The sequence below is a fragment of the Podarcis gaigeae genome (genome assembly GCF_964106915.1).
Source record: "Podarcis gaigeae genome assembly, chromosome: 8".
Lineage (NCBI taxonomy): Eukaryota > Metazoa > Chordata > Lepidosauria > Squamata > Lacertidae > Podarcis > Podarcis gaigeae.
Genome location: NC_139684.1, coordinates 17,499,566 through 17,517,370, shown reverse-complemented (window position 1 = coordinate 17,517,370; position 17,805 = coordinate 17,499,566). Strand labels below are relative to the sequence as shown.

The window sequence follows — 17,805 nt, the reverse complement described above, 5'->3', positions numbered from 1 at the left end:
GTCTCTCAGCCTAGCTTACCTCACAGGGTTTTTGTGAGGAGAAAAGGGAGGGAAGCAGGGAAAGAACCTTTGAAAAATACAAAAATTATCACTAAATTAATTTTTCAGGTTTCATGCATGTGGGCACAGATGCTCAAGCCTATTAACTGGATTACAAAAGGTGGCCATTATACAAGAACGCCTCCATCAGTCTCAAATCCTTTCATAGGTTGGTTCATCTGAGCATGTGTAGAGTTCCTTTGTTTAAAAAAAAAGAACATTCTCTGCATGTGCTCAGAGGCAAGCTTTAAACTACCTTAATCATATGTCCCACAACAATAAACAAGATCTGATTAATCTAATGATATACAGTGGTACCTCGGGTTACATACGCTTCAGGTTACAGACTCCGCTAACCCAGAAATTCAGAAATGATATACAGTGGTACCTCGGGTTAAGAACTTTGCTTCAAGATGAGAACAGAAATCGTGCATCGGCGGCACGGCAGCAGCGGGAGGCCCCATTAGCTAAAGTGGTGCTTCAGGTTAAGAACAGTTTCAGGTTAAGAACAGACCTCCGGAACAAATTAAGTACTTAACCCGAGGTACCACTGTACTTATCTCGGTACAATCTGATACACACATCATCAGAAACAAGACCATTCTAGTTAAGAAGAGCCCTGCTAGGCCAACTAGAGCCCAACAAATTAATAATAATAATAATGGGGTGGGGGTGGGGCAAATGGCTCTCTGGAATCTCCTCAGGCCTCACTCTCTGTCACAGGCCACATCTTCTTTGAGTGCTTTTGCCTGGATGGAAAGCTGGAAAGTACCTTTTTGCTTTCCTGAAAGCAGTATGGAGAGACATAGTGTTGTGGGAACATCTGACTTTTGCATGCTGGCTGGCTGCACAAAGGTAAGAATGATTATCTTTTGCGGGTGGCCCCACCTTCCTGGCAATATTGCCCACAAGAGAATGTGACCCTCGAGCTGAATATGGCTTCCCATGCCCTGAACTATGAGAACTATGAGAACAATAATAAGAGCCCTGCTAGATGGGGTCAAAGGACCATTGAGTTCAGAATTATGTTTCCCAGGCGCTGTGGTCTAAACCACTGATCAGAAGGTCGGCAGTTCGAATCCCCATGACGGGGTGAGCTCCCGTTGCTCAGTCCCAGCTCCTGCCAACCTAGCAGTTCGAAAGCACATCAAAGTGCAAGTAGATAAACAGGTACCGCTCTGGCGGGAAGGTAAACGGCGGTTCTGTGCGCTGCTGTGGTTCGCCAGAAGCAGCTTAGTCATGCTGGCCACATGACCCGGAAAAACTGTCTGTGGATAAACGTCGGCTCCCTCGGCCAGTAAAGCGAGATGAGCGCCGCAACCCCAGAGTTGTTCGCGACTGGACTTAACTGTCAGGGGTCCTTTACCTTTACCTCTAGCAGACCTTTCAAGCAGGGCATGAGAAGCAACAGACCTCCCTTGTTTGTTCCCAGCATTCAGATGTACACTGCCTCTGAACATGGAGGCTCCATTTAGGCATATAGCTATGGACAGACCTTCCATCACGGTCACCACACCAAGTGGCAGTGAGTCCCATAAGACAACCCCTTTCTCTTTAACTGACTTGCCAGTCAAGTACATGGTTCTCCCCTCTCTCTCCATTTTGCCCTCACAACAACCCTGTGGGGAAGGTTAGAGCCTGAGATTTGACGACTGGGCCAAGGTGAGCTTCATGGCTGAGCAGGGATTTGAACTCTGGTCTCCAATGTGATAGCCCAACACTCTAACCACTAGGCCACACAAATTGCAGATGAGATAGTGGGAGAGACTTCCTCTGTAGGCAGCAGTTGCAAACAGGTGGGTTCTGCCTCTAACTTATACAGCCCATTCAGAGCACTTTTGCATAAATTATCCTAGGAAACCTTGCAACCGTGCTGTAGGGTACGCTGCTATGATATGATACAGTATTTTATTACTCACTCGCTCCTTCCCTCCTAATATTGTGATTAAGTACAGAGATGAGGGCTAAGGGACCAGTTGCTTCCTTCAAGCCACCTGGTGCGGAGCTGGGAAGACTGATGTACTCCAGATGTTGTTGGACTATCATCTCCCATCATCCCCGAGCCTTGCCCATGCTGTTTGGGGTCTGATTATATTGAGTATATCCAGCAACATCTGGAGGGCCACAGCTTCCCCATCCCCAAACCAGACAGCCATTTGCCTTTCCCCCAACAGAGCTACGCTTCCCAGCGTTCCCGGATTGATTGCTAAAAGCACTTTGAGAATTGTAGCTCTCTGAGGGGATCGGGGCCGCCTAACAACTTTCAGCACCCTTAACAAATTACAGATCCCATAATTCTTTGAGGGAAGTCAAGACTGTTTAAAGTGGAATAAGAATGCTTTAGATGACTAGAGTGAATGGGGCCTTAGGATCAGAGCTGGAATAGATTTTGGTGGTCCTCTACAAGCTCTACTCAGTACAGGAATTACAATGCACATCGCAACCATCTACGCAGCAAATTTTAATTTTTACATGCCTTTCCCCCCTTCTTCTTCTTATAAGACTTAAGTATTTCTGGATCACTCAAGAAACCCCTTGCTTATCAAACTTTAAATAAATGCACACAGAGAGTTATGGTCTGGGATGCTGTTTTCCATTAAGGCGCACCTTTTCCGGTGGAGATGTTGACCCCAGCCCCTTCAAACACTGTGAAACCACACCAGCTCTTCCTTCAGCAAAAGCAGATCCCTGTGCTATCTTTCTGTTCACTTAACACCTCCTGTTCCCACCTCGCCCCCATCGTGAGAAAGAATTTGGTTGTTTTCAAAACGAGCGTGCAAAGCGCCCGATTCCATCGGCAGCACATCCAGATTCTCACGGAAAAGCAAACCGCATAGTTATCCCAGAGGTGGGAAGCAAAGAAATAATATTTTTTCAAATGCCTACAGAGCAGAAAATCAGTGAATGACCAGTGATATCCCCCTCTCCCCGCCGTAGAAACCTTATCTCCCCAGTCTATGGCTCCTGCCAAACTGTACAATACTATGTTATTAATTATTTTTTTTTTAAAAAAAGAAATAAGCTGATGCAAGGAAAAATAATACCAACACCTGAATTATGCCAGGATTTTCAGCACGGATGCCTCCCTGATAGAGGCTCCAGCTACAGTATAGTACAGTACTGTAACTTTGTCCTGCGCACACAATCTGTTGAATGTAATATTTCAGAGCGTGTGAGTCCAGGGGATTGTTTGGTTCATTGCAGGAGCCATGAAAGCTTCTGTCACTATAAATGTGTTTGTGTTTAAGATGGTACAAGATGGGGCTTGAGGGGGGGAGCTGTATGGTTGACAGCTGCTGTGAACTACTTGCTGCACCTCTGGATTAATTAAAAGGGATCCCTGACCATTAGGTCCAGTCGTGACCGACTCTGGGGTTGCGGCGCTCATCTCGCTTTATTGGCCGAGGGAGCCGGCGTACAGCTTCCGGGTCATGTGGCCAGCATGACTAAGCCGCTTCTGGCGAACCAGAGCAGCGCATGGAAATGCCATTTACCTTCCCACCAGAGTGGTACCTATTTATCTACTTGCACTTTGACGTGCTTTCGAACTGCTAGGTTGGCAGGAGCAGGGACTGAGCAACGGGAGCTCACCCCGTTGCAGGGATTCGAACTGCTGACCTTCTGATCGGCAAGTCCTAGGCTCTGTGGTTTAACCCACTTCCCTGTTTGTAAGTCTTTCCTTGAAAAACTGGGACTTTCCGTAGTTATTTGGTGGGAATATAAATGCACTCTGCACATGCTCAGGAACACCTCTGGAGGCTGAATGTGAGGAGCAGGGGAAATAAACTTGTGGAACTCAGGAATATGCCTGATTTGGAAGTAGCAATGGACAAACACGGCAGGAATAGGTGCCTCCCAATTACTTTCATCACACTTAGCAAACTACAACTCCCAGAATTCTTTGGGGGAAGCCATAACTGTTCACTGCAGTACTGTATCATAGTGCTGCATGGCACAAATGTGGCTTGAGGAGGAGGAAACCGGCAGGCCTCCATGATCTGGTTGTAGATAAGAGGGGAGGCAAGTGGGCCCTGACATTGGGCAGTGACGGGGCAGTGCCCCATTTGCCCTGACGCACCACCCTCCACTGTTACTGCAACATAATCTGGTAGTGTTGAATAAGCAAAGCTCATGGACTGGAATATAATGGTAAATAAGGGACAAAGAAAGGAGATGGGGAGGTTTAATAGTAGAACCCAACTGCCTCTTGTGATGTCACAACCAGATCTACATATGGCGGAGAGAATTTTCACAGCGATCATGGATGGAATGGGGGCAAAGGTACCCACATCTCTAAGGCCAGGACCATTTTGAGATCTCATAGCAACTACATCACTGCACATCAGTCAGGTGAGTTAAACTGCATGTCTGTGAAAGAATATGAACGTAATGACCGTTTTTCAATCCATGTGGAATTGTGCATCGTAATTAATTATTTCACGGAAATAATTAAGGACACAATTTTACAGATTTTTCCAATAAAGGAAGCCTCTAGATCAGGGTTTCCCCAAGTTTTCACCCCTTTGTGGCGCGGGAGGGTGGTGTCAATGGGGCTGTGCAGGAGGTGAATACAGACCTAGAGATTCTTTTAGAGGGGAAGCCATGTGTTTTAAAAGTCCTTTAAATGTATTGAGTCGATGTGACTTAAAATCAGGCCTCATTGTCCTTTCTTCACAGGCAGAGGTCACCCTTTCCCCACACTTCTTCATAACCCTCCTTGCTTTCTCCTTGTGAGGAACTAGGCCTGAGGGCCCATCCTGTGACAGAAGCGTCATATTTATAAAGTGGGAGGTGGAGTGGTCCAGGGTCTATTTTACACACCAAAAGGGAATGGGTGTGACATGAGGGGAGCTAAACTCTCCCTTTCTCCATATTCCAAGCACTTTTCTTCACAGTCTGCTTCATTTCCATCCAGGGAGGGTGTGGTGGGTATACCAGCAGTGATGATGAAATGTGATGAAGTAATGTAATTGTCTCACCTAAGCTCACCTCGGAAGTTTGTGGCAGGGAGGATTTGAACTCGCAACTTCCTGGTTCATCTTAGCCACAGTGTTGCACCAACTCTAACTGTAGACTGTCTTGTTTGATAATTATATTTCGAATTCAAGTCCGATCCACAGAGTGGGGAGAATATATTTCATTCAAGAGGCATGAAGCTTCTTTTCAGTATTGTCATTCAGGGCTTGGTTTTTACAATTTTGAAGCTCCGCAATTCAGAAAGAGTCCTGATACCCTTTCCTCACACTTCCTGACACCTCTCCTTGTTTTTTTTTTCCTTCTGAAGAACTGGGCCCAAGAACTAAACACGAAAGGAATGTGCATATCTGACTGTTCAGATGTATGTCCCATTTATTTATAAAGCGGGGGGTTGGACAGGGGTCTATCCGTTACTCCCAAAAGGTGTAAAAATATATATAACTTCCTTGAGCGAAAAAATGAGCTTTAAAAGCATACTGTCAAGGGGACCCATTCACACTGAGCCATTCCTGAGGTACATCTTGATTGCACAACAATTACCGGTATATTCTTCAATGTGTTATTTGCTTTCGCTAATTACTCTTTGGGCTTTTATAAGCTAAAGGAAGGAAGGTTATTGGGATCACCTGAAGTCACTGATGTCAGCTGACTGAGGGGTGGGCAGCGCCACTCACCTGTAAAACTTGGCTTGTGGAAGTGGAGAGATAAGGCCCCATCAGCCGCAGCAATAGGATGAGTGGACAGGGCAGTAATACTTGAGGTGAGGACTGGGGCCTGGCAGCTTTGTCCTTATGCTCCCTATGGTCAGGGATGATGGGAACTGTAGTCCCAAAACAGCTGGAGGGCCACGTTTGGCCACCACTGGTCTACACAGACTGGCAGCAGCTCTCTGGGGTTTCAGAGGTTTCAGTCCTACCTGGGGATGCCGGGGACTGAACCTGGAACCTTCTGCATGCAAACAGATGCTTTACCGCTGAGCTACGAACCTTCCCATACCCTATTCTTCCCTCCGCCCCAGGCCACCACAAGTTAGCCTATCTGCAAATAGACAACCGCTAAGCCTCTACAAATTATTATTTATAATTCCTTGCTTGATTGCTGTTGGTGGCACAGAAGAACATCTGCTCTTCCACCTTCTCCTCCTCACATTGGTGTTGTAGAATTGCATTCTCTCGTCATTCCCCTCAGCCAGACAAAAAACCCCCAAACAAACCCCAAAGTGTCTGGCTAGCATTTTGGAAGATGGAAAAATGCCCCATAAGGCCTGTGTTATTGTGGGCATGCATGAAGAACTCTCTACCTAACGAAAGCAGCATTGTGTTTGACCACTGGATGTCACAACTCCTCAATGCACAACGCAGCTGAAAAGCCAGAGGAATCAAGCCGAGTGTGGGAGCGGTTCTACGCAAGCGTTTCCAGAAAGAGAAGGGGGGAATGTTGTTTTTTCTCCCTGCCATAGAATCGTGGAATTGGAAGGTACCCCAAGGGTCATCTAGTCCAACCCCCTGCAATGCAGGAATCTCAACTTAAGCGTCCATGACAGGTGGCCATCCAACCTCTGCTTACAAAAAAAGGAAGGAGAGTTCACCACTTATTGTGGGAGACATTTTCACTGTCAAACTGCTGTTACTGTCAGAATGTTCTTCCTGATGTTTAGTCGGAATCTCCTTTCTGGTAACTTGAATCCAGCGCAGGAGAAAAACAAGCTTGCTCCATCCTCTGTGTAACATTGGCATCCACCTGTCTTTCATCATCATCACTTTTAATTTGTATACCGTCTTTCTATCTTACAATACTCAAGGCGGTTTACAAGCTGAAGAAACAAAGAATGTACACCTTATAACGAACTAATGCAATACAAAAAATGTGATAATAAAACATAGCTTTAAAGTAAGCAACCTACATCAAATAAAGTAACATTCAACAATCATTAGATTAATATAGAATAATAATATCGGCATATAAAAATTAAACAGAAACCCACTCTTAACAATTGCAATAAATGATTTCTAAACTACAATCAATAAACAATGACAAGCCACAGTGCGTAAAATAGCACAATACAAATTGAGAAGCAGAGACTGGAGGGTGGGACAAGGCAGGTGGAAGAAGGCCTTGCCTGATGAAGCCTCTCCCCTCACCCCTCTTTGGAAACAACAGAGGAGTGGAGTGCACCTTTGGGGAGGAGGTCAAGCTGTTGGAAGGTTGCAGCGCCGGCTGTGGCTGTAGAGACCGATGCGGGGGAGACATGTTTTGTTGCAGCGGGGACAGATGAAGGCGTGCGGTTGTGCTGCTGCAGATGCACCATGGCGTTCCTTCTCTCGGCACTCTTCCCAGTGGCCATTTCTCCTCTGGTCACTGCTATGGATACACAACTTGACTGCCTGTCTCCAGGCACTGTGGTCATCTGCAAGCGATTCCCATGTGGCAGGGTTGATGTTGCCAGCATTCATGTTACTTCTGCAGACATATTTGTAGCACAGAGTTGGTCTTCCCATTGGCCTGGTGCCAGAAGCCAGCTCTCTATAGAGTACGTCCTTGGGGATCCTGCCGCCTTCCATTCTGTGGACGTGACCAAGACAGCCTAGATGTTGCTGAGACAGGAGTGAGAACGTGCTGGGAATGTGGAATTGGGAGAGCACCTCTTTGTTTGGAATTGTTTCCTGCCCTGTGATACCACAAATCTTCCTGACCAACAGCACATGTGGATGATGTTGGGGCATTGCTCCTAATGGTTGTAAGTTGGCTACAACTTACATGCACAAAGCAGTGTGCTAGACACAGGCCTGGTAGACCTTCACCTTGGTATTGTATGTTAGCATCACATTCTCCCACACCCTTTTGGAGAGGCGAGCAGTTGCCGTAGCTGCCTTGCCAATACACTTGTCCAGCTCACCATTGATGGAGAGGTTACTGGTTATGGTGGAACCCAGGTAGACAAAATTGTCTACCACCTCAAGTGTGTGGTCACACTTTTTTTTTTTAATGAAAGTAAATATTTTATTAATGGTCACAGAATACACTGTTGAGTCTAGAAGGTAAGAGCCAATCTGCATTCAGTTGAAGCAAACTCACTACGAGTCGCAGTATGGCAGCTTGTATTCTTCTGGTCCATCAAGCTTCAGTGATACTTCTTCTAGTAATCATGCTAGAAGCTCCAGATGTAGCTGAAAACCACATAGGCAGTTAGCATCATGGCCATGCCACCAATACCTGCTTTCTTCACATCGATGTAAAGGTAAAGGTAAAGGTACCCCTGCCCGTAAGGGTCAGTCTTGACAGACTCTGGGGTTGTGCGCCCATCTCACTTAAGAGGCCAGGGGCCAGCGCTGTCCGGAGACACTTCCGGGTCACGTGGCCAGCGTGACAAAGCTGCATCTGGTGAGCCAGCGCAGCACACGGAAACGCCGTTTACCTTCCCGCCAGTAAGCGGTCCCTATTTATCTACTTGCACCTGGGGGTGCTTTCGAACTGCTAGGTTGGCAGGCGCTGGGACCGAGCAACGGGAGCGCACCCCGTCACGGGGATTCGAACCACCGACCTTTCGATCGGCAAGCCCTAGGCGCTGAGGCTTTAACCCACAGCGCCACCCGCTTCCCAACTCACATCAATGTACTTTTTGACAAATCTGTCATAGCCTCCTCGGACACCCATAACAAGCTGGATAGCTGGGGTGTAATCTCAAGTTGCTAACTAGTTTGGCAAGTGCCCCACTTTTACATCCAGCAGCCTCTTTTACTGGAACGGGTCAGTCCGCCATCTTGAAGCTGCCGCAGCGTCTCCCTTCTCCTCCGCTCGCAAAGGCTGCCGGGAGAAGGTTGCATGCACGGGGGCTCTGTGGTCACGCTTTTTAAAATAAGTTGGCAAGCCCAGTCCCAGCTGACCAAGGTACAACAACAAACTAGACCTTAAGGGGAGGGACTCCATAGCACAATGATCCGCATGCAGAAGATCCCAGTTTGAAACACTTGCATCTAAATTTAAAAGGATCTGGTAGCTGGGGATGAGGAAGATATGGAGCAGAGACTCTGGCAATCCACCACCAGCCAAAATAGATGCAACTTGGCAAGATTTTCTCCATCTTTGCTGTAAATGCCTGTGCAAGCCTGAGAGGTAAACAGAACTCTTGGCACAGTGATAAGGTACCCAGCTACCAAAGGATTCTGTGGGACCTGGAAGGCTGTACAGATTCTTACACTTCATATTGGTCCAGTCCGGGGCCTGAGATTGGATAGGACAGCTGGGCTAAGGCTAGCTTCTGAGTCAAGACTGAGATGAGATTTGAATTCAGGATTTGAGGGCTCATCAACTTACAGTGTTAACTGATGCATTTTGAATAGGGCAGATGGAGCTCAGGGAGGAGGGAAACAGATAATGCTTTACTAGTTAAACTGAATGCAAACAGCACATCCTACAAGGATAAATAAAAAGAGAGGTTTTGCCTTTCTGTGTGACCACTCCCATTCCCACCATGGCAGCATTACACAAAACCTGCAGCTCGCTTGGGAACTCACTGCCTGCAAATGCTTAATTTTTTTTAAAAAAAGCTTCCCGCCATCTCATTCATTATTATTCCACATGATGTATGCAAGATCAGATGGTGTTATTCCTTCCCGGCTTCCCCCACCTCCCCTTTCCTGGAGGAGTCATTGCTTTTGACATCTGCATTGGTCTGTGCAACGGCAGAGCTAATCAAACATGGCCCACAGTTCCTTGCGTAATCCTTGTATATCCAGGGCTGGGTAAATAGTCATTGAGGGAGCGGGTGGCGCTGTGGTCTAAACCACTGAGCCTCTTGGGCTTGCTGATCAGAAGGTCAGCGGTTCAAACATAGCTGTCAGCTTTTCCCTTTTCTTGCGAGGAATCCTATTCGGAATAAGGGAATTTCCCTTAAAAAAAGGAAAACGTTGACAGCTATGGGTTCAAATATGTGCGACGGGGTGAACTCCTGTTGCTCTGTTCCAGCTTCTGCCAACCTAGCAGTTCTCATGCACACCAGTGCATGTAGATAAATAGGTACCACTGCGGTGGGAAGGTAAATGGGAGTTCCGTTCGTTCTGGCTTCCGTCGCGGTGTCCCGTTGTGCCAGAAGCTGTTTAGTCATGCTGGCCACATGACCCGGAAAGCTGTCTGTGGACAAATGCTGGCTCCCTCAGCCTGAAAGCAAGATAAGCGCCGCAACCCCATAGTCGCCTTTGACTGGACTTAACCATCCAGGGGTCCTTTACCTTACCTTTACCTTAAATAGTCATTGAAATTAGCTGAGAGAAAAACAACTCAGCCATTTATACCAGCATCACCTGCCAGGGATTCCACCAAAGAGCATCACCTCTGCACCGGCGTCTCCATTCTGCTGCTTTTGCAAGCCTGAAATGACTGTGTTCAAAAGTCTCCTTGCCCATGCTCAGAGGTTGAGAATGTAGAGTTTAGATTCACCAGAGGGGGGCGGGAAATGTGACATCAGGACCCCAAACATTCATTTAAACTGGGCTGTTGGTAGAGGGGTGTCACCAACCTTTTCGGGCCCGTGAAAATATATTGAATTTTGAGAGAGTGCCATGGGCATACACTCACGGTTGCTTCTTTCCCTCCACCTCCCCAGACCTGCATCACAATCCAATCGCCCCCAAAGGACATGTATGCTTGTGTGCACGTAAAGAGAAATATGCTTTGTTTTTCCATGGAGTCAGAGTAAAAAATCAGATCTAGTAGAATTAAAGCAGCTCCTCATGAATGCTTGTGGGCGACAACCCTCCACACCTGGCCAGCAAATCCACCATTAAATTATTATATTATTTATTTAGTCCATTTCTACCCCACTTTCAGCTAAAAGGGTTCCTAGAGTGACTTACCTACAGTGTGTATCTGAAGAAGTGTGCATGCACACGAAAGCTCATATCAATAACAAACTTAGGTGGTCTCTAAGGTGCTACTGGAAAGATTTTTTTAAATTCGAACCGCCGACCTTCTGATCGGCAAGTCCTAGGCTCTGTGGTTTAACCCACAGCGCCACCCACATCCCTACTTGTAACTTACCTATAGTTAATTAAAGCAAGACAGTCCCTTCCTGCAGGCTTACAATCTAAACCCCCACCCCCACCACAACACACAAGGGAAAAGGGACACGGAGGGAAGAGGAAAGCAAACTCAGGCACCAATTCTTTAAAAAGTTGTTCTGATAATGACCAGCTGACACAGTTCAGAGCTAAGAGGTTCCTGATACAGCTGGTCTGTTGGCAAAGCTGATGAAACGAGCCCTCTAATTTGTTAAAAATAATGTTGGTAGACTGTACAGTTGAAATCACAGATCTGGTGTTTGCCAGCACTGCAAAAACATTGATCTGAGGTATGGATCCTCATGAAAGGGACCAAAGGTTTTCTCTTTTGTTTGTTTTTAAGACAGCGACGAATTTAAGAGCAAGGTATTTCTCAGCACACGCAAAGTGTTTTCCTGTTGCGATGGGGTCCACAGCTTCAGTTTTAAACCAATAAAGGGACAGCTAGTGCAATAATTAGCACTGGGCTAAATTCAGGGAGAACTGGGTTTTGATCCCCACTCAGTTACAAAGCTTACGGAGTGAACTTCGGCCAGGTGTCACCTCTCTCACGCTATCCCACCTCGCAAGGTTGTTTTGAAGGTAAATGTGGGAATGAGGGTGCCTTGGCTTGTGCTGTCCACCTGGTGTCCTCCAGATGTAGAGTACAGCTTATGAAGGACAGGAGAAAAACAAGACCCAGCATCCAAACTAGACCCCTCTCCCCCAAAAGTGAGAGAAAAATCTGACCTGATGATCTGGAGCCAACCTGACCTGATCTGGACCTTGAACCAAACTTGCACAGTCTCCTGCACCCTCCTTGCCACCAGATCTCCCCATCGTGCTTTGATAGATCCGAATAACTCCAGTGCCTCAACTCACTCCAGCCAAATCCTGAGTCGACCTGAATCAGCCGGATTCATTCCGGTATCAGGGATTCAGATGGAGCCTGGGCACAGGCCTGGGCACTACCTCCTCGGTAGCATATAATTCTGGGATGGTGTTCTTGTGCTTACAGGTCTGGGAACAGGTCTGGGAACAAGCTGGTACTCCAAACTTGCTACATTCTGGTGCCGAGTCTGACGTTTTCTCCTTGGGGATCCATCTGTGTGCCTGAAGTCTTGTTTATGAAATTTGCATTGTGCCTGAGGCCCTGAACGGCCTCCCACCTGGATGCTGGCCAAACACAAACCGGCTTTCCTTCAGTACGGTGGCGACACCACGTGCCTTTATACCAGGGGTTGGCAAGGTTTACTGGATCACTCACACGGAGATTGTCCATGGGCCCGACTGGTGCAGCACGACGCCAGAAATCGTGTCTGCACATGTCTGCAGCGCCGGTAATCGCTTCTGCGCATGCCCAGACACCGAAAATCGCTCCTGCACAGAGGCGATTTTTGGCATCTGGACATGCGCAGATGGATTTCCAGTATCTGCATGTACGTGATTTTTGGTGAGTCCGCACACTGTGCTGCACTAGTTTAGCGAAGCGTGCGGGGGACTCGCCAAGCGGGCAGTTGTGGTTCGGGGCGGCTGGTGGGCCGGTAAAATGGTCTTCGTGGGCCGCATCCTGCCCATGGACCACACGTTGCCGACCCCTGCTTTATACTATAGACCCAGTGCATTAGTAGGGAGACTATTCCAGCTCGAGGGCCACATTCCCTTCTGTGAAAACTCCCAGGGGCCACATGCTAGGGGTGGGAGGGGCCGGATGCAAAGGTGGCCAGAGCAACAAATGTAAATGTAAACTTTATTTTTGTACAGTAGACTATTTTCCACACACACACACACACACACACACACACACACCCTCTATCCTCCGTTCAGGCAAATGAGGCATGATCAGAGTTCAAGGGCACTTTGCAGCCAGGCAAAAACGCTCAAGCTTGGAGTGAATTGCGCAATGTTGCATTTTTTTTTCAGGGGTGGGGAGATACCTATGACTCCCTGTTTGACTGTTGATTCCTTAGTTTGGGGGTGGCGGTGCAAAATGTAGGGTTCACGGTACAAAAGGATGCAAAAATATTGCAAAACTTTGGCACCAGTTTGGAGTCAATCGGGCAATGCTGGGGTTGGGGCGGTGATACCTTTGGCCCCAAATTACTCAGTTTTTTGGGGGGCTGTGTGTGCAAAACGTGGGGTTTTTGGTGCAAAACAGGTGCAAAGCTTTGGCACCAGTTTGGAGGGGATCCCACCCAGATTTCGGGGAATGAAGCTCAGAGCCGGGCCGGTGGAGGGTCTGCTCTGGGAAGTGGGTGTGTTTTGTGTCCAGGCAGAGGTCCAGGCAGAGAGTCTTGGAGGGCTGCCTTCGGCCCCCGGGCTGGAGGTTCCCTACCCCCCTCCCTGCCCTAATGCATGCTGGGAAGCATTAAACATTAATGCTTCCAGGACGCTGCTGTACAGAAGACCAATAACTCCGGCTCCCGAGAGGGGAGACCGCGAGTTCTGCAAAAGTACAGAATGTTACATTGCCTTGGTGCCATTGACCTTGTGCTCTTTGCTGTTTTGCCATCCCATTAGAGTGCCTGGCAGCTCTTCTCCCAGGTGGGTCAATAAGATATCATTAGGAGATGTAAGCTTGGGGGGAGGGAATACCCCAGCAGGTTGATGATATCTGTTATTGTTTTGGCAGGGAGCAAGGAAAGGTGGGGTGGGAGGGGGAAAGGCTGGCTTTAAAGTAAATTGTTATTTACTCTTTCCAGAATAAATAAGAGAAGAAGACGGGCTGGTTCCTCGCTGGCATCTGCTTTCAGACTTGGGAGAGCCATGAGGACTAGCGGCTGGGTGTTCCCCCTGTTCCTTTTGCAGCTAAGCTCTTCTCACGTCCTGCACTGGACCTACAAAGGTAATAAGGAGACAGGATTGGGATGGGGTGCAAGGAGAAGGAGGGGTAGACAGTAGGCGTTGCGTTTAACGTTCTCCCTTCTGTTGTTGGAAACCTGCAGGGTTGACACCCCGGTTGAAACGAAAGGCTTAGATTGAAACTGAGCTCTAAGCTAGGCATATGTATTTGCTCAGACATAAATCCAGTTGGCTTCCAGCAAGATTTCCTTCCGAGCAAATAGGATCAGGATTGCAGCATCAGCGCGGTAGCCCTACGCACGTAGGCTTCAAAATAATGCCAAGTCTGTGCATGTGACAGAATGATGGGGTTGAAAGGCAGTGTGGCATAGTGGCTAGTGCATCAGACGAGAGATTGGGGAGATGGAAGCATATATTTAAAGCACATTCCCTCTCCCCCAAGAATCCCTGGAACTGTAGTTTATCCCTCACATCAAACTACATATCCCAGAGTTCTTTGGTGGAAATGTGCTTTATATAGTGTGCACATGGTTACAGATTCAAATCCCCCTTTTGAGCTCTGAGGTGGTGACTTGGAGAAGTTTACAACATCTCAGCTAGCTTGACTCACAGAGTTGTTGCAAGGATTTATTTATTTTTAAGTTCCCTAGAAGAAAGATAGGGTATCAAAGGACTAAATATAAATTGAGGTGGTGGTGTGGGTTGTACCATTACAGTGGGAGATATACAAGTTGTTGTTGTTTTTAATATTCTGTGTAAAGGAAAATTCCATGCCTGCAGAAAAATATTTATTGTTTGTGGGAAAGGGTAATGCAACCCCCTTAATAAAACAAAGCAAGAACTGAACACCTCTTCTGCTATGTTAGGGTTGCCATATTTCAAAAAAGTGAGAATCCGGACACAAGAGTTTTTGAACTATTTTTAAAGGAAATTTGCCCAAAAAACAACACTTCCGACCAGTGTTCAAAACTCCCATTGTTCTGGACGTATTTTGCGACAGGGCATTTCATTGGTGTGAGCATTTTCTGAGCTCTGGCAGCAGTACTGCACCTAAGATTTCAGATTAAAACTGCAGAGTGGGAGGAAAGCAGGACCTTTTTCTGCCTCCCCACTTCCAGCTACTCTCTGAAGACTGGAGAAGAGACCCTCTTAAGAATATTAGGGGGGTGGGCAGGAGAAGGACTAGACCATGTGAAAAATGAACATAATATTTTAGCTGCAGTTCATTCATTTTCAGCTTTGTATTGTTATTATAAAAAGTGTGCCTAGACATTCCGTTGTTGCGCCCATAACCTAGGTTTAAGGTGCCATTTGGCTCCTAGCTTTCATATCTCGGTTTCTAACACTGCTTCTGACATGAGTTGCCAATACCCCTGGGTTTTCCCGGGCATGTTTACAGATTTTTCAGAAATTCTGCCCAGACTCTATTTCCGACGGACGAATTCCAGATATGTCCTGGAAATTCTGGATGTATGACAGCCCTAGCTATATACATAATCTATATACATAATCTATATATATATATATATATATATATATATATATATATATATATATATATAAGCAATTACAGTGGTACCTCGGGATGCGAACAGGATCCGTTCCGGAGCCCCGTTTGCATCCTGAACAGAACGCAAGATGCGACGGCGCGTCTGCGTGGGTCGCATTTCGCCGCTTCCGTGCATGCACGTGACGTCATTTTGAGCACCTGCGCATGCGCGAGCGGTGAAACCCGGAAGTAACGCGCTCCATTACTTCCGGGTTGCCGCAAAACGCAACTCAAACACGCTCAACCCGAAGCACATTCAACTCGAGGTATGACTGTATCAGCAATGCAGATACAGTGGTACCTCGGGTTAAGTACTTAATTCGTTCTGGAGCTCTGTACTTAACCTGAAACTGTTCTTAACCTGAAGCACACTTTAGCTAATGGGGCCTCCTGCTGCCGCTGCGCCGGCGGAGCACGATTTCTGTTCTCATCCTGAAGCAAAGTTCTTAACCTGAAGCACTATTTCTGGGTTAGCGGAGTCTGTAACCTGAAGCGTATGTAAGCCGAGGTACCACTGTATATTGTCATATATACAGTCATATATATTGTCTCCCTGGATTACAAGCTGCTCCCCACAAAACAGGAACAGAGGAAGTGGAGTCAGACCAGACCACTGGTCCACCGAGCTCAGTATCACTTACACAGACTGGCAGTAATGCTGCAAGTCTGCGCACAGGGATCTTTCCCTTCGCTTCCTGGAGATGCCAGGGGTTGAACCTGGAACCCGTCTGCAGGCAAAGCAGATTCTCTAACTGCTCAGCTCCAGACTCCAGTCCTCCATTCATATGACCAAATCGATCTAGGATTGGAATGAGCAGTTGGCTCAGGCTCAACTAGGGAGCATTATGGCTGACCTGGGCACTAACGGGAGCTCTCTTCACTGTGACTCTCAACTCAGGGATAGCCATCCTGGTGCCCTCCAGATGTTGCAGACTACAACTCCCATCATCCTGACCTTTGGCCCTGGGGGGGGGGGTAGGGGTTGAGGGGAGTTGCAGTCAAACGTCATCTGGAAAGCCGCAGGTTCCTATCCCTGTTTTGAACAGTCTAAATAGCAGCCGGAACAGCCACTCATGCAGAGACACAGCAGGGAGCTTCCTTTCTGGAAGGTGCTCCCAGGAGCCTTGAGTCCAGGCATGGGGAAGCTGTGTCTCTCCGCCCCCCATATTGCTGGACTACAGCCTCCACCATCCTTCTCCATTAGCCATTCTTACAGAGGCTGCTGCAAAAAGGCCAACGCGTCTGTTTTCTGCCTCGTCTCTGCCGCACTTTCCTTTGGAAAGCGGTGAGTGTGGCGGAACGGATCAATGCCTCTGACCGGCAACAAGAGAACTGACAAAGATGAGAGGAAAGGTTTCCGTATCGATTGCAAACAAAGCAGGGAGGTTTGAGAGGCAACCTTGAGGCCCCTACCAGGCCGTAAAAGCCAAATATACTGATAAGAGAGACATAGGGAGAGAGAGTGGAAAGAGCCTTGTCTATTTGCATGAGTTGCTTTGAAGATTTGGACATTAAAAGAATATTGGAGCTTTTACAGGCAAGCCCCACCACACCACCTAAACAGGCTGTTGTTTTCAAGCTGCGGTTGGCTGCCCTGCCCTGACTTGCTGTGATGTCATGGAATGTATTTTATTAATTAAACCACAGCAACAGCAGCGTCTTTAGAGTGTTTATACACCAACTTCAGGGAATAGCTAAGAAAGTGGCAGGCAGCAAGAGGAGATTCACTTGGATGCGTCTGAGTGGTCAGACCATAAGAACACAACTTCTTAGGGAAGTATTTAGCACATAAACCATTGCTTCACACCATAGATTTAAAGCACATTTAAACCACATGACTCCCCCCCCCAAAATACCGGGAACTGTAGTTTACTTGTCACAGAGCTACAATTCCCAGCACCCTTGACAAACTACAGTTTCCATGTTGTTGTTTTTTGAAGGGGGGAAGCCATGTGCTTTAAATATACAGTGGTACCTCGGGTTACATACGCTTCAGGTTACATACGCTTCAGGTTACAGACTCCACTAACCCAGAAATAGTACCTTGGGTTAAGAACTTTGCTTCAGGATGAGAACAGAAATCGTGCTCCGGCGGCGCGGCAGCAGTGGGAGGTCCCATTAGCTAAAGTGGTGCTTCAGGTTAAGAACAGTTTCAGGTTAAGAACGGACCTCCAGAACAAATTAAGTTCTTAACCTGAGGTAGCACTGTATGGTGTACTTTCAGCCTAATATTTAACAGGAGGGAATTCCAAGAGGCTGGAGCCACCACACAGAAGGCCCTATTCCTGTATCATATGGACCTCCTGCAGGTGGCCCTCTCTTGTAGAATGCGAGTGATCAATTGGGTATATAAGAGGAGAGACATGATAGTTCAGATAGCCTTGTCTCAAGCTGCCAGGCTGT

At 47.3% G+C, this 17,805-nt stretch overlaps 1 protein-coding gene across 3 annotated transcripts in view; it reads left to right on the top strand.

Moving 5' to 3' along the window:
• Positions 1 to 4,295: 4,295 nt before the first annotated feature.
• Positions 4,296 to 17,805, top strand: part of CA6 (carbonic anhydrase 6) — a 31,584-nt gene continuing 18,074 nt past the window's right edge. The window contains exons 1-2 of one of the 3 annotated variants that reach the window (XM_083752677.1): positions 4,296 to 4,389; positions 13,754 to 13,896. In XM_083752677.1, coding sequence (XP_083608803.1) covers positions 13,818 to 13,896 — 79 coding nt within the window. In that variant the 5' untranslated portion in view covers positions 4,296 to 4,389; positions 13,754 to 13,817. Of the gene's footprint in view, positions 4,390 to 12,209; positions 12,257 to 13,458; positions 13,596 to 13,753; positions 13,897 to 17,805 lie in introns of those variants that run through there. The other 2 variants (XM_083752675.1, XM_083752676.1) reach the window with 2 other exon arrangements.